The sequence below is a fragment of the Zosterops lateralis genome, assembly GCF_965231275.1.
Source record: "Zosterops lateralis genome assembly, chromosome: Z".
NCBI lineage: Eukaryota > Metazoa > Chordata > Aves > Passeriformes > Zosteropidae > Zosterops > Zosterops lateralis.
Genome location: NC_139800.1, coordinates 7,063,538 through 7,079,299, shown reverse-complemented (window position 1 = coordinate 7,079,299; position 15,762 = coordinate 7,063,538). Strand labels below are relative to the sequence as shown.

Sequence of the window (15,762 nt, the reverse complement as noted above, 5' to 3'; positions counted from 1 at the left end):
CAAGATATAAGCCCAGTATCAGTGTAATGGTTGCTTTTCTTCTCCAGAGCAATATAGCACTATTGTTGAGCATGGAGGTACTTTCTAAGGTCTCTGCACAAGGTTTTCCCTTTCTGTTAGAACCAAGAGGCTTTGCTTGTGCTTGTTCTGCCTCGAAGCCAGTTCTGTGCTACTTCAGAAGAGAATTACTGGTTGTCCCAGTCTCTTTCCTTAGTATGGGCTTCAGTAGTTGTACTGCAGGGTTTATCTGGGGACAGAGCAACAATTCAGCTAGGTGTCTTAAGATGAGGTTTTGCCTTGGTGGTCTGAATTTTTGGCTGCAATTTATTGTGTCAAATTCAGTTTTAAGTTTTCTCCCTAGGCTTGAAATGAATGAAGGGAATCTTTGAACTGTGTTCTGTATAGAAATAAGCTAGGCAGTGATAACAGAAATTATAAGAATAACCTAGTGAATGCCAAAACAGACTTGCTTACTCAGGTAAATGCAGACTTCTGAGCTAGTTGGAAGAGGAAGATGAAATGTTGAAGAGGCAGGTAAAATAATCTACAGGCAGGTGAGAGATGTCTCACAGTCTATAGTTTCCATCCTCAATTTACCAGATGCCTGCTGGAAATAGAATACAGTGGAGAGGAAGCAGTTCAGGAGGTTCCTGGAAGATAAGCCCTGACACAGCTGGTCAGGATGTCAACAAGGGAGGGTACCCTGCTGGACCTGTTGTTTGTGAACAGAGAAGGACTGGTGGGTGATGTGATATGATGGTTGGAGGCCCTCTGGGCTGCTGTGATCACAGAATGACAGAGAGTTTCATCCTGGGAGAAGTAAGAAGGTGTGCCAGCAAAACTACAGGGGGAAATAAGTATTAAGGATAAGGAAAAGACACTGGGATGGCTTTTCTGAAGGCGATAAATGTAAAACCAATTGTTCTTGAGGTACCCAGTCCCTGATCTGTGAGACAGAGAGGAGGAGGAGGAGAATGAAGCCCCCATGATCCAAGGGTGCTCTACCACTTAGACACACACAGGTCTGTGGGGACTGAAAGAGCCAGAGCCTGAGACACTTTCCATCATTTACCAACAGTCCTTGTTAACCATGAAGATCCCAATTCACTGGAAGTTGGCAAATATGACACCCATCTACACAGAGGGTTCAAGGGAGGATCTGGGGAACTGTCGTGCTTGTCAGCTTCATCCCAGTACTGAGCAAGGATACAGAGCAGGTCATCCTGAGTGCTGTTACATGGCATATGCAGCACAACCTGAGGATTAGCCTATCCAGTGTGGGTTTGTGGAAGGCAGGTCCTGCTTGACAAACAACTTCCTGGTATGACTGAGTAGTCCACTTTGTGGATGAGGAGGGAAGGGCTGCGAATGTTGTCTAACTGAACTTTAGTAAAGCCTTGGAAAATGTTTTCTACTGCTTTGTCCTGGAGAAATTTGCAGCCTGTGGCTTGGATGCATGTATTTATTCACAGGTTAAAAGAGTTGATGGATGGCCAGGCCCAGAGAGGAGTGGTGGTGTGTGGAGTCACATCCAGCTGGAGGAGAGTCTCCAGTGCTGTTCTCCAGGGCTCTCTGCTGGGGCCAGTCCTGTTTAATGCCTGCACTGATGACCTGGACAAGGAATTGAAGGCATTCTCAGGCAGTTTACAGGTGACACCAGTCTGGGTGGCAGTGCTGATCTGCTGGAGGGCAGGAAGGCTCTGCAGAGGGATCTGGGCAGGCTGGATCATGGGCTGAGGCCAATGGTGGGAGGTTCAGCAAGGCCCAGGGCTGGGTCTTGCCCTTGGCTCACAACAGCCCCAGGCAGCTCCACAGGCTGGGGCAGAGTGGCTGGAAAGGACCTGGGGGTGCTGGTGACAGTGACTGAACATGAGGCAGGGTGTGCCCAGGGGGCCAAGAAGGCCAATGGCATCCTGGCCTGGATCAGCAATGGTGTGGGCAGCAGGAGCAGGGCAGGGATTGTCCTCCTGTGCTGGGCACTGGGGAGGCCACACCTCAAATCCTGTGTCCAGCTCTGAGCACCTCATGGTTGAAGAGACATTGAAGTCTTGGAACAAGTCTAGAGAAGGGCAACAGAGTTAATTAAAGAGTCAGGAGCACGAGTCCTGTGAGGAGTGGCTGAGAGAAAAGGAGGCTTATCACTCTTTGCAATAACCTGAAAGGAAGTCTTAGCCAGGTCAGGGTCAAGCAACATGATGAGGGTGTGGCCTCAAGATGCACTAGGGGAGATTTAGGTTGGATATTGGAAAGAATTTCTTCAGTGAGGGTTGTCAAGCACTGGAATGGGCTGCCTGGTGAGGGGGTAGAGACAGCACCCCCAGAGATATTTAAAGGACTTGCAGACATGGCACTCCAGGACATGGTTTAGTGGTGAACTTTGCAGTGCTGGATTAACAATTGGACTATATGAACTGAAGGGTTTTTTCTAATCTCAATAATACTATGATTCTAAACTTACACTTGTATCTCTCTGGTATTGAATATAGTCAGTAGATCAACTTGAGGCTTAAGGCATTTTGAGTGATTGAGTGTTTTCACATTGTCTGGTAACTGTTCTCCGTTTGTGGGATAATTAATAGAATTTGAAATAACAATTCTTGTACACCAGGGAGCTGCAGGTTTTTAACCTAGTCTTCTGACTCTTACATAATACTTGGCTTTCCTATCCATCACAATGTGCAAATCTTGCAGTATTACATGTCCTCTTTGTCTTAGTGGACAAAGAGAACACGTAATACTATAAGATTTGCAGTATTGCAAATACTCTTACAGTACTACAAGTACTCTTACAGTTACTCTTATAATACTGTAGTCCTTGTGACTACAGATTCTAAATAATTAGGAGTTCAACTTGATTTTGATGAATTTCAGTTCATTAAAATTGTTTCCCTGGGTATTGTCATCATGCCTTGTCTAGAACATAATTATTTCCTACCAAATCTTAGCAGATCTGAGAAAAGAGGAATATTCTAAAACTGCAGTAAAATACATCATTATGAGAAGATCATATTAATACTTCTGCTGTGGGAGTATGAAGAAGGACCTAAATCAGGTTTAAAATAAAAGTGTTTTCGTAAGAGGCATATGCTGCTTTTTGTTGGAACTCTGAGGCTCCAAGTATGTTCCAAAGAAACCATTCTTAAAAACAATGGGAGTCAAAAATGTGAGAGCTCAGGCTGTTTATTTGTAACAGTTATTAATGAGTTAAATACTGTTTCACACTCAATATTCCTGTTGAATTCAATAGTACTGATCTGCATGTCTTGTCGCAGTCAGGGCAAAGATATTGAGGACTGAATCAATGAAGATTGAATTATCCTCCTCCTGTTAGAGGAAGCTTCTCCAGTGCAGGTTGTGGTGCACTGGGGTCAGGAAATTTCCTTTCTCGTTGCCTTGTCCTATAGGCAAGGAAAGAATTAATTTACCAGTGGACTTGATATAGCATACTGAGTTTTTAGTTTAGAATGTGACTGCCACAAGGAATTGTGGGAAGAGAAGTAAGGAAATTGAAGTGCTTCAGTTGCTGTTGCATAAAGTATCTATGAATTTGTTAGAGCAAAATTGACATCAAGTAATGAGACTTCCCTTCATATTTCTTCCTTTCTAAAAAATTTCAGTGTCCTTTTAAGTTGTAATAAAAACCAGAACAAAATTACTACTTTAATTCATTGTCACTTCTTTCCTCCCTCCCCCCATCCTCCTACCTCTACTGAAGATATTTTTATGGGTTCTTTCACTACACCTGAGTTTTGACCAAGGCATGCAGCCTAGCCAAGTTTTCCCAAGACCTGTGTCTTACTTTCATTTCTAGTTATTTTCCAGAAATGTCAGTTTTGGATCATAGGCTTTAAGTCTAAAAAATGCCCATATACATATCTAAAATAGTTCGTTGAGTAATAGTAAAGATATTTAATTTGTCAGTACAAATTATTTCTAAGGAAATTTTGTATCTATTGTTAATCTCTTTTTCATGTCAGTACATCTACTGTTTTGGGCAAATGGATAGAAAAGCCAAAAGCTGTTTTTAAAAACATACATAAATCTTGCATGAAACTGTAGTGTTGTATATTACTTCCTTAATGAATAAAACCCGTTAATTCAGATATTCTATATATGTCCTTGTCATTTTGTCTTTTGGTAGGTTGATGAAGTGGTGGATGAATATAGTGAAAATAATTTCTATGACTCTGATGAAGAACAGAAAGAGAAGGACCAGAAATTGAAAACCACCTATACCATGGACCCGGATCACAGGATGCTGTTACGAAACACAAAGCCCCTGCTTCAAAGCCGGAATGCTGCTGTATGACACATTCCTTTTTGATTAAAATGTTAAACCACAAGTATCTGTTCTTAAAAAATATAGAAGTTTGAAGAGTAAAATCTACACCTCTTTAAAACTGGTGAAAATACCCTTTAGTAACTCTAGGAGTAGTGTGATGGATCTATTTTGAATTTAACTTAGCTCATAAGTGAGACGCCTAAACTGATTGTGATATATGCTCCAAATAACACAGACAAACAAAATACTAGAAGAAACTATGAGAGCATTTGAATCCAACTTGCATAGCATGTGATAACTCTACCACAGGTAGCTCTTAATGCTAAAACTTTCAGCAGTTAGGGTGGCACAAACTGGTACAGTTTATTGGCACAGTTTAATGGAACAGATCTACAAAGAAAATCATAGTCGTTATTGATTCATTAATTAGTTCATTCTTTTGAGTTTCACATTTTAAAAGTAGACAGTTATGCACCACCTTTCTAAAGCTGTTGCCTTAACAGGTTTCCAGGATAGATATGGCATTATAAGTATAGTATGCTAGATAATTTCCATAAGATTTTAAAATACAGGTAACTTTTTAGAACTGGAAAAAGCCAATGCTCATGGTGAATCATTGTGATGTTAATCAGATCACAGAATGTTACTTGTAACCTCAGCTTGTCCCGTTAATCAGGACTAGATGTCCTATGAGAAAACTCTTCCAGTGATAATGAATATTCATATCACTGCAAAAAGTTACTGCACTATGATTAAGTCACCTTGCTGCCTATTCTTAATAAGCTAAACAGATCAGGTTATAGTTCTCCATTGAAACGTATTTTGAGACTCTAACTCATGTCTGACTCTTCTCAAAATCATTTATGATCTGCCAGCCCAGCAGACTTTGGAAACAAATTGATTAAATTTTTACAACCTTTTGTTAAAAATCACTGTTTAATGTCTGTGATATTTCTTAATTTCATGCAAAGAACAAGTATGTTTGATATGTTTGCCATCCCATTTCACAAAGAGGTTCAGTTAGTTATTGCCCTCATTCCATAATTTTCTTTATTAAATATGATATTGATTCTCACATTTATGATCCTCAACTTTCTAATATTAAAGTTAACTTGAGATGTTAAAGTGCACTTCAAAAAGTGTTATCAAAATTGTGCTACTTTGAATTGCTATTATGGGGATATTCATACTATTCACAGAATTTACCTGCAATTAATTTCATTAATGGCTTTCTGACCTTGTATTTTTTGACAGCAGTAGAAAATACTTGTGGCATATTGCTAAAAAATTTAAAGTGATTTTTCGGCTTTAGATGTTTTTAATTGCTTTTTATTGTTGAATAAGAAATTTTGTTTCATTGGTACTAAGATTTCAGATACCAAGTGAAGTGTTACCATGAGGGCTTTACTTGGAGTCTCTGATTTGTTTTGTTTGAAACAGGGAGTTGATCATGACACTGTTGTAGGAAAGGTTGTGACATGACTACTACTTCTCTTTATGAGGAAATTTGAGAAGAAGAGACATGGGTTTTAAGTTGCTTATGTCTCAGTCTTCTGATTTTTGTTAGCCAAGATATTGGTATACAACCCTGTAGCTTTTACTTTCTGTTGGATCTGATATTTTAAGATTTTTCCAGTAACGGCTGCTATTGCTTTATAAATTGAATAATAGAAAAATGAAATGAAAGATTTTGAGTGGAAGCTAGATAAAAGGTGATACTGAACCTGTAGTAATCAAGGAAAAGCACATTATAAAAATTTGTAAAGAATATTTCTTCATTACTTTGTACAGCTGATGTTAGCAATACTGATTTATCAAGGATGATATCACTATGTTTGTAATTTAAATTGCCTAATGCCTTTTCTCTTTGTCCCTGTTATTAAACCTTCTATTTATTATACCATACAGTAAATACTGGGAGGAAGTAAAGGTACTTAATTAGTTAAAATATATTTATTCTAATGTTCTTCCTCAGCCTGCTTTGCTGATTTCCATTTTGATATTCTGGGTATCACAGTGATACTTGGTTTGCTTTCTGAAGAAGAGTGAGCTGATAGTCCTGCAGGTCTGAAGCAGATTTGGTAGATACAAATGATGATTTGAAGTTAACGTGCTGCTCTGAATGTTCTTCCTTTAGGTGGTAATGGCAGTTGCACAGCTTTACTGGCATTTGGCACCAAGATCTGAAGCTGGTATTGTTTCTAAGTCACTGGTGCGTTTGCTCCGTAGTAACAGGTAGGTCAAGTCCATACTTTACATTTTTGTGCATATTTGTTTAGCCATAGTTATAACAATGGAACTGTTATACAATTAATTTGATTTTGAAATTTTCCTGTAATACTCACTTTCATTCAACAAATGGGGATCACTGAAAGTAATTCCATCATTTTTGGTATCCCATCTGGGGATCATTGGTTGTTGTGTTTCATTCCTATGATTTTTTGTTCTGACAAGAATCATGGCTGCTTAGTTAGTATTTAAATAGAGTCAGAACTAACTGGTTTGCTTAATACCTTGATTTTTAAAAATTATTGGAAACATAGTTCTGTTGAATTCCTTACTGTCTTGATAAGCACTAAAGAAGGCTTCTGATGTATATTTTATTTTCCTGCACTGTAACACAAATCCCCAAATGGATGAGTTTAGAAGGGGTCAGTGGATATTGTCTATTCCAACTTCCCCACCCAGGGAGGGTCTCCTGTAGCACAGTACTCAGGACTGTGTTCAGTCAACTTTTGAGTATTCCAGGGAAAGGAGACAACATACGTATTAAAGTTGATAATACCAGTTGATACTGCTGCATCTTTTGTGTTTCCTCAGTCTTTGGATGGTTTTTAAAGGACAAGTTTATATTTAATTCATAACGTTCTGTTTTGACTTCATCATCTTCAATAGTATTTCATCTGCTTTTCTGTGAAAGGTCTTGTCAGCTACATTTCATAAGATTGTTAATGCTGGTTTTTCATTTGTATTTCATAGTTTTTGCATAGTGTGCCAATATTGGCTGCACAGAAGTGTTTTTCCTCCCTATTCAGTTTTTAGATTTTGAACTTGCGTGTATTTGTATGAAGAGCCTTGAAGGGATTATATGAGACAATATTAATTGTTTTTAGAATAACTTTATGAGTAAAAATGGTATTTTTGGCCCCAACTTCACTGTGAAAATAATTTACTTTTTAAATCAGTTATATCAAACAGACACAAAGGGTTTTTTTAAAAAAAACCCTCACTTTTGTTGTGTCTGGCAAGATTACTCATCCTACATATACCTTAAATTTTTTAAGCCTTGCCATCAAAGAGCTGTTTCTCTGTACAAGTTCTGCAGCTCAATATCTCCATTGTGTAGAAGTTTGTAAAGAAGTAAAATGGGACTAGGTAGAGTATTCATTATTTCAGATAAGAATGAATCACTATTATTTTTGTGTTTGGCTTTATAGTACAGTATGCTTCCCATTTTCTTTATGCAAAGACAAGTAAAGTGACTGAAGCAATTGGCACATAATGTATGGAGTTAAACTCGTACTCACAGGTTGAAAGTGTTATTTGCATGTGGTCTGTGGCTTGTTTATACTCAGGTTTCATTAAAAGAAAAGTCTCTTCTTTCCTTGTCTCAACTAGTACCTTAAATGGCACTAGTCTTCTGATTTTTCTCTCTTGAATGGCTTTTCTGTTCTCTGTTACCATTCTGGGTGAAACACTTTTGCTTTTAAAGCCACTTTGAAATAAGCTTTTGCAGCTTGCCCTTGAAGTTATTTGCCTGTGGCCTTTAAATTAATGTCAACTAAGCTATAATCTAGTTAGGGTGAGAGTGCCTGAAAGAGCATCTCATAGCAATTTCCAGTCTTGTTTCATCATGTGTAGCTGACTATTGCCATGCACCTATGTAAGAATTGCATAAAATAGGTTTAAAAGATCTTAAGTACTTCTCTATTATCACTTTTCTTTGTAAGCAGCAGCTGTAATTACCTTAGGGCTATTAGACAGTTTTGAGTAAGAGGAGATAATGGGTATGGTGATTTCTCTATTAGGATGAGATTTGCAGCATGTAAGCATGTGAGCACTCATGCTTCAGAAAAATTGTTTGTAAATTATTACTGAGTTTTTAAGCAATTGGTACACTTTAAAAGCTTCAGACTACTACCCAGATTTCTTTTTGCTCACAGTCATGTGGAGGCTTTTAAACTCATACATTAATCATAAGAATGCTCTCTCCAAACATGTTTAATATTTTTTGGTAGAATTTTATGTAAATCTATTGTCTATCTCTTGCAAAGTCTGTTATGTGAAAGTGTTAGTTTTTGTAGATGTATGTATCTGCCAGTGTATACCTTTGAGTCACAGGAGATCCTGGTCCTTTTTGAGAATTTTTGGAAAAATTCTTAAGAGAAAAAATGTCATAGCAATTCCTGCTAATTGTGCAAGGATTAACCATTCTTGTAATCAATGCAGTTATTTCAACACTGCAGATAAAGCCCGTGTGTTTTCGTTCTCAGCTATGTCATCCTGAAATACATATTTCAAGAAGGGGGATGAAATGTAAGGTTATTTTTGTTAGCTATTTCCATTATATAAAAATTATTAGTGTAATTCTGGTTTGAACAAATACCCAAGGCCTAAAAAAGGCCTGGTGGCCTGCAGTGGCATCAGTGAGTATTTTTGCGTATTGGAGTTTTAAGAACTGGGAGCCTGGTTTCATCATGTATCTCTCTTCCTGTGAATCAAATGGTGAAGTTAGCAGTTGACATTAAGCTTTGCCTTCCACGTTTATGCCAAAACAAATGGATAACTAACTTGATGTTCAAACAGAATTGGACTTTCTTTGCCATGTTGAATTATTCTATGTATCAGTGATTTTGTGGAATGACTCTTATTTTTCTTTTCGCATTCTAGGGAGGTGCAGTATATTGTCCTGCAAAATATTGCCACTATGTCAATTCAGAGAAAGGTATACCCTATTTAGAATTTTTTAAATCACACCGTATATGAGACACAGGAGAGTTAATTAAATATGTTCTGATTTTCAGGGCATGTTTGAACCTTATCTGAAGAGTTTCTATGTTAGATCAACTGATCCAACTATGATCAAAACACTCAAGGTGAGTTTATTAAGGACAATTTTTTCTAAATCTTGCCGGATTAATCAGTTTGCAATAGAAAACTAAAATGTTTTTCACTGATACAACCCAGGTCATTCTGTGCTGTTTCTTTATCTCACTGAGAAGTATTGAGGCCTTCAGTTAAGTCCACAAGGGGCCTTCAGGCTTGTCAGGCTGTCTGAAAGTTCCCATTACTGTGTTGCAGGTGGAAGAGTGGCTCTATTTTCCACTACAGCTTTTAGGACCTTTCAATGATAAGAGAGCATTATAATTTTTTTTCAACCAGGCATTCTAACATGGAGAGTTTGCTTATTTCATGGGAGGAAAAGAGTCTTTAATACTGTTATCTTAAAAAGAGTTTAAAACTGTTCCCCTGAAACAAAATGGGGCAGTTTTTGAGTCCCAAATTTTCTTTGAAGTTAGCATTTGACAGGAGAAGTACTTTAGGCTTTCCTCAAGGCCACATCTCAATGCATGTTTTCAGCTGTTGTCTTGCTGTTTTCTCTGTACTTATTCTTTAACAAATGTGAAATCCTTGACAAAACAATGGATAAAAAGTGTCTACTATTATGTGCCTTTTCTCTTGCTTTGCTTTAGATTGACGTAGGCACTTGTGTTTAGAAGGTATTTTCATGAAAGAAACATTATTTTTTCCTTATCTTTGTGTTATATGCTTTTTGCATTTACATTTCAAATGCAAGAGTGGTGTAGTCCAAGATGGCTATGCCAAAACTATCATGTTTATTTACAAATTAAATATATTTTTGTATTTTATACCAACAATAAGACTTAAGTAAATTTGTGGCAGTTGGAAGCAAAAAGATATTCTCTACATTTTAGGAATATTGTGAGGAATGTCTTATTGTTATCCAAGAATAATCAGTCTAAAAATAATAGAAAGTTGATATGTTTAAATTCCCATATTAATTGATAATATATTGGAGAAGAGGGGGAGAAGTAGAAATTGTGAGGTTTCCTTTCATTGTCTCATTTGTTTTATGATGGCTGAAAAATTTAGACCCTAAACTTCTACATACATAAAAAAGTCTTGTGATTTTCTCACTCTTCCACTTCTGTTGTTCAAACCTACCTGTTTAAATACAGAATTATGAGACTCGTGGCAGTAATTAATTTGAATTTATCTCCTTTGCTGTTTGGATTTTTGGGTTTTTTTTTATTTTCCAACGTCATGTTTACTTTTTTGGTCACTGGTTAGCATTGACCTTGTATTTTCACAGTAACCAATTTAATCGAAAATTCTCAGTTGTAATTAGTTGTCATCATCTCAGAGTCTATAATTTTCTGAACAGTTAAGGTTTTTTCCCAATTATGAGCATTATGTTGCAGACGTGTTGAATTTTTTTACTGTTTTAATAATCATTATTCTACTGTATGGAGCTCTTACCCAGATTTTCTTATTTGGCCTTTGTCTTCATTTCCCTGAAAACTGTGGTATCAATTGAAAACCTTGTTTTATGATTTTTATGAAACTTCTTGCTCTAATAATGTGTCTTCTCCTTACTTTCACAGTTCATATGTGAAAAAGGCCAGTGAAGATAATTGTGATATTCCATTGATAGCTACCCTGTACTATAAAATAATCTCCTTTTCTCTTGCCTGTTTTTGTTTTTCATTTATCCTTTTGCTTTCTATGCTATTATAGATACATATCTTTTAGAGCTTTTAGTGGTATGTCTTATGAAATTGTTTTGAAGTACTGGTGGACTGTATCATTTGAGTATCCTTTTCTGGATGCCTCCAAGTCAAAAATTACCAACCTATTTCTGAGCCATGATTTCCCTTTGGAGAGGCAGGGTTGTGTTTTCAGTTACTTCATTCAAAGTTAAAACAGCCTGGAAGCATAGCATCTTAACAATATATGCCAAGTGTTGTGCATCATATTTTTGTTCACCAGGAGCAAAGAGGAGGGCTTCCAAGGTCTGATGTTGCTGTTGATGTTGCATAAGATCTGAGGAGTCTCATAGATGCAAATGGTTTTTTCCCAAGTTTAAAGGTCATTTTTTACAATTCATCTGAATATATGGGTAATTTATTTCTGCCATGAGAAGTTGTGAATTCTGTTATTTCTTCTTATACTGTTGTGTGGTTCTTATATGTTAAGGCCTGTTGTATAACACTGGAAAGCTGACAGGAGTATTTCAAGCCCATTTGAGATGCAATGAAACTCTAAAGCTCGGGCTCATAAAAATACATCACTGAACCCTTGCAATACACTGAGTTTTGCTGTGTAAATTTTGCAAGTACTTGCACAGAAAATACTACTGGGTGCAACAGTGATACCAGTTTGTACTGATCTCTGGTATACTCTGTTGAATTATGAGTGGTATTTTTAAAATATATTTTATATACTGTAAAAGCATAGTGTACATGTGGTACTGTTTGTAATTTTTTATTTTAACTTTTGACAACATGTCTGTTTTTTTTTTTTTCTTGTAGCTTGAAATCTTGACAAATTTAGCAAATGAAGCCAACATATCAACTCTACTTCGAGAATTTCAGGTTTGTGCAAAAGTATATTCTTTATATATTTATGATCTCTTTTTCCATTGTTGGATGTTTCTCCTAGGCTAAAATTTTTCAAGTTTAAGTATTTTCGAGGGTGAAATATTCCAAAAATGGAAGTTAAACCATCTCATACCATAATGAATAAGGGAGGTATTTGTATATGGAAAGGAGTTAAAATATTTTGTTTCTCAGTCTCCTTCCAGCTACCAAAAAAAAGAAGAAAAAAAGTGATGAGAAAAACTCAATCATTCCATATTCTTAAACACAAATTCCAGCAACTTGACTGACACTGTAAGTCACTATATGATAGGGTCTTAATTTCAGCTGTATTTGGCCATTAGCATTTGTTGCCAAACCTCATTTCCATAAGTCATTTGATGAAATAATATTTATTGTCTCCAATATCTTCATGTATCACCAAGGTCTTCTACCTATATGGTAAAACAGTGTCTGTCCTTCTTTCTTTCATCTTTGCTTGTGACATCTATTTGCATTACTTCAGCTCTCTGGCTGGATTTCTGTGGCAAGTACTGGTTCTCATGCAGGTAGGTTGTTCATACTTTCACTGATGCTCCCAGTTAAATGAACTGAAACTTCTCTGAAGAAAGAGCTCACCAGCTCACCTTGCACACAAACTAATGGCCATTTTTGGGTAATTGCCCCCTCCCCCAAGCTTTTTTGAAATGAGAGGTTTGCATGGCCACAGGTGACCAAACCTTGCAAGAAAATGTCTTCTAAAAGTGACAGTGAGGTGAAAAATTATAGCTTCTAGTGTGCAACATAGCTTTCCAAGTTTAATTTATTATACAGTATGTCTGCCTCATGAGAATGATACAGTAAGTCTTTGGTTGACAATTGACTAACAGAAATCCTGTTTCTTCAGACTTATGTGAAAAGCCAGGATAAGCAGTTTGCTGCAGCTACGATCCAGGCTATAGGCAGATGTGCAACCAACATCACTGAAGTGACTGACACCTGCCTCAACGGCCTCGTCTGTTTGCTGTCCAACAGGGATGGTAAGCCAAAGTTCTCTTTGTTTTATGGGTAGCTGACGGCATGAAATGTTTTCTTAGAGAGAACCACACAAAGCTTCAAATCACATCAAGAAGCGAGAGCTGACTTCTAATAAAAATTTGGCTGACGCAACTGGATTAAATTCCTGCGCTTCCGGACGCTCTGATGTTCACTGAGTAGTCACTTTCTCTTCTGCTAGAGAAATTATTCATTGTGACCCTCAAATACTTGTTTACCTACTTTTTGTTAAAATGTTGCAATTATTAAAGTATGCTGTTTTGACTGTCATAGGTAGCAATAGTTACTTAAAAGTTAAGTTGCATCAAAGCAGTTAGCCTGTAGAGGGTGCTGAAAGCTTGGAATTTTTTTTTTTTTGGTAGTGCATCAATGCCTAACTGAAAACACGTATTGAATAGTTTTAGGATATATGGCCCCAAATTTGGCTTGATTTTGTACTTTCGCCTTCTGGGTTTTTTTTGGATAGCAAAACAAAGTTTCAAATCACTAAGGAACACAATGAGGAGTGGATAAAGTCAAATAGGGTAATAGCAGCATGGTAAGTCAATACCTGATAATATTGTATATTCTTACTAGTTACCAGTGAATATTGGCAGGTTCTTATTTCGTAAGAAGTCAGTAATATATGTTAATAAATAATGTCAGGAAGGAGCAAAACCATGATTTTGGAGCATCCTGGTGTAGTTCAAATACTTCAAAGAACTTAGGTGACATTGTTCTCAGCTTCGAAAAGCAGCATTAGTGCCTCTCTGTATCTCATCCAGATATTTTTCATAGTAATCCCAAGAAGGCCTTTATTAGGGGCATCATTTTTGCAGCATATATTTGGCCAGTGACCCACTAATACACAGAGCTTTCTCTTACTTGTTTTATGAACTGAGTTGTCATTCTCAACCACCTCATCTTGTATCAGAAATTTTAGAGCAGCCTCCATGTATAGCTTTGTATTTTTAATATATGTGACTTTCATTTCTCAGTTCTGTAGATCTTATTTCTGTTTAAGCCTTTCTGATTATCAACTGTTTCTAAAATATTTTCCCATATCATGTTACAAAGCTATGTCTGCAAAGTGCACCTTCTTGTATTATATTCAGCAACAACCACAGTCAAAGCACAAGCTTCAAAGGTTCTTCTTGAGTTTGCCTGATTTTTCTAGCAATCTTCCTCTGAGTAGGCTTCCTTCAGCATGTTCAAATTCCCATATTTCTTCTGTTTTAAATGAAATAATAAAACTGTCATTTCAGAATACTTCAGTTTTTGTTACTTAACAATCCTTTCTATTTTCTTGCTTTTTGTTTTCCAAAGAAGAAACTAAGATAAGAGGAAAAAGATTTTTCTTTTATCATAGATTGTAGATTTAATATTTTCTTCGGAGTGATTCAATATGTATATATAAGTATGTTTATATATACACATATATGCATGTGCATGTATACAAAGGTCTGTCTCAAAAAGATTAGTTTTCATGTCTGTTTCTAAGTAGTTGTCTAGCAAATAAAATTATCTTCTTGTGCTTACTGTTCTGAAAGACTGCAAAGGATATATTGAGGATCTTCTAAACCTGGCAGCTGGCAAATTGCTTTACCATAGCTGCAGTGTCTTTATTCCTTCTTTCAAGGAATGAATAGAATGGCATAATTTGCATGGTACCTTTCCCCAGGTGGCAGGAAATTACCAATAGTCACAGCTTACTGAACATAACAGTTTTGGCATGGTAAGGGAATAAAAAAGATCCTTAGGGTAGTGTAGGAGAATACCTTTAAGAGTCTTGGTTCATCTTGCTTTCTCCCAACTTTTGCTGTTAAAGTGTGCAAGCAATCTGTTTACTCTGCTATTTCTTTTGTAGTCATTTGGAGCCTGGAAGTAGTCCTGTTGCTTGAAGCACAAGCTGGTAGGTCCAGCAGGTTCTGAGGTCTTTGGTAGCAGGGTCAGCTGTGCTTTCTCTGTACTGTTTTCTTATTATGAAGAATTCACTTGAGTACAGAAGAGAGGTGCTCGTACTAATTCTACCAAACCAAAACAGAATCCTAAAGGACTAAGCTTGTGGGAAAAGTGTCTTCTGATTCCATCTGCTTGCTCTGTAACTCTAGATACAACCCAACACTTAAGATATCTTGGCTATATCTGGCAGAAGAGCTTTACAGTTAATCATTCTTCAACCTGGGTGATGAGAGGCAGGGCAGTGTTCCAGGAACAAGGCTATGACAATGTCAAGAACTGCTCTTGAAATTTTCTTTGCGTGCTTCTAAGTGACTTAAAGTCAGATTTTCCCTACTCAAGAAAGCTTTGGCATGTGCGAGGAAAAGCCTGACGACTTTTGAACTACAGAAGCACAACAGAAACTAGAAATTTCAGTGATGAGACACCTTAGCAAATTACTATCATAAGCTAAATTTTACTGGCTCCTGAAGAGACTGTTTTTGTGAAGCCATGTTGAGGGCTGAGAATTATTTTCCTTCCTCATCTACTGAAGGAAGGATAAAAAGAAAAGTTATTTTCTTTCTCTAATGTGACATTTGGCATTTGACTGATGCATTTCCAATTGTATTGATAGCTTCAACTGGCTGCTGGCCCCACTGTGATATAAAAGTAGTTTTAGATGTTAGAGACAGATGGGATTAGAGGAAGTCTCTTGTCTGACTGTACTGCATATACTAGAAATCCTGCAAGTCCTTCTTAGATGACTGACTTCCATTTTCTGTTTTAAGTTGCAAAGGTTGAATGTAAGCACGATTATAGAACGTATGGCTAAAACATTTTTTTGCTTTACAAGTAAGTTTAGATAAAACCACAAGTCATAAAATTACTGGAACTGTTAATACATCT

The 15,762-nt window shown here is 36.8% G+C and overlaps 1 protein-coding gene across 1 annotated transcript in view; it reads left to right on the top strand.

Annotated features, from left to right (window-relative positions):
- AP3B1 (adaptor related protein complex 3 subunit beta 1) overlaps positions 1–15,762 on the top strand; it is a 155,012-nt gene that overhangs the window by 52,892 nt on the left and 86,358 nt on the right. The window contains exons 8-13 of the mRNA XM_083884158.1: positions 4,142–4,303; positions 6,420–6,517; positions 9,173–9,227; positions 9,307–9,378; positions 11,836–11,898; positions 12,788–12,920. Coding sequence (XP_083740284.1) covers positions 4,142–4,303; positions 6,420–6,517; positions 9,173–9,227; positions 9,307–9,378; positions 11,836–11,898; positions 12,788–12,920 — 583 coding nt within the window. The remainder of the gene's footprint in view (positions 1–4,141; positions 4,304–6,419; positions 6,518–9,172; positions 9,228–9,306; positions 9,379–11,835; positions 11,899–12,787; positions 12,921–15,762) is intronic.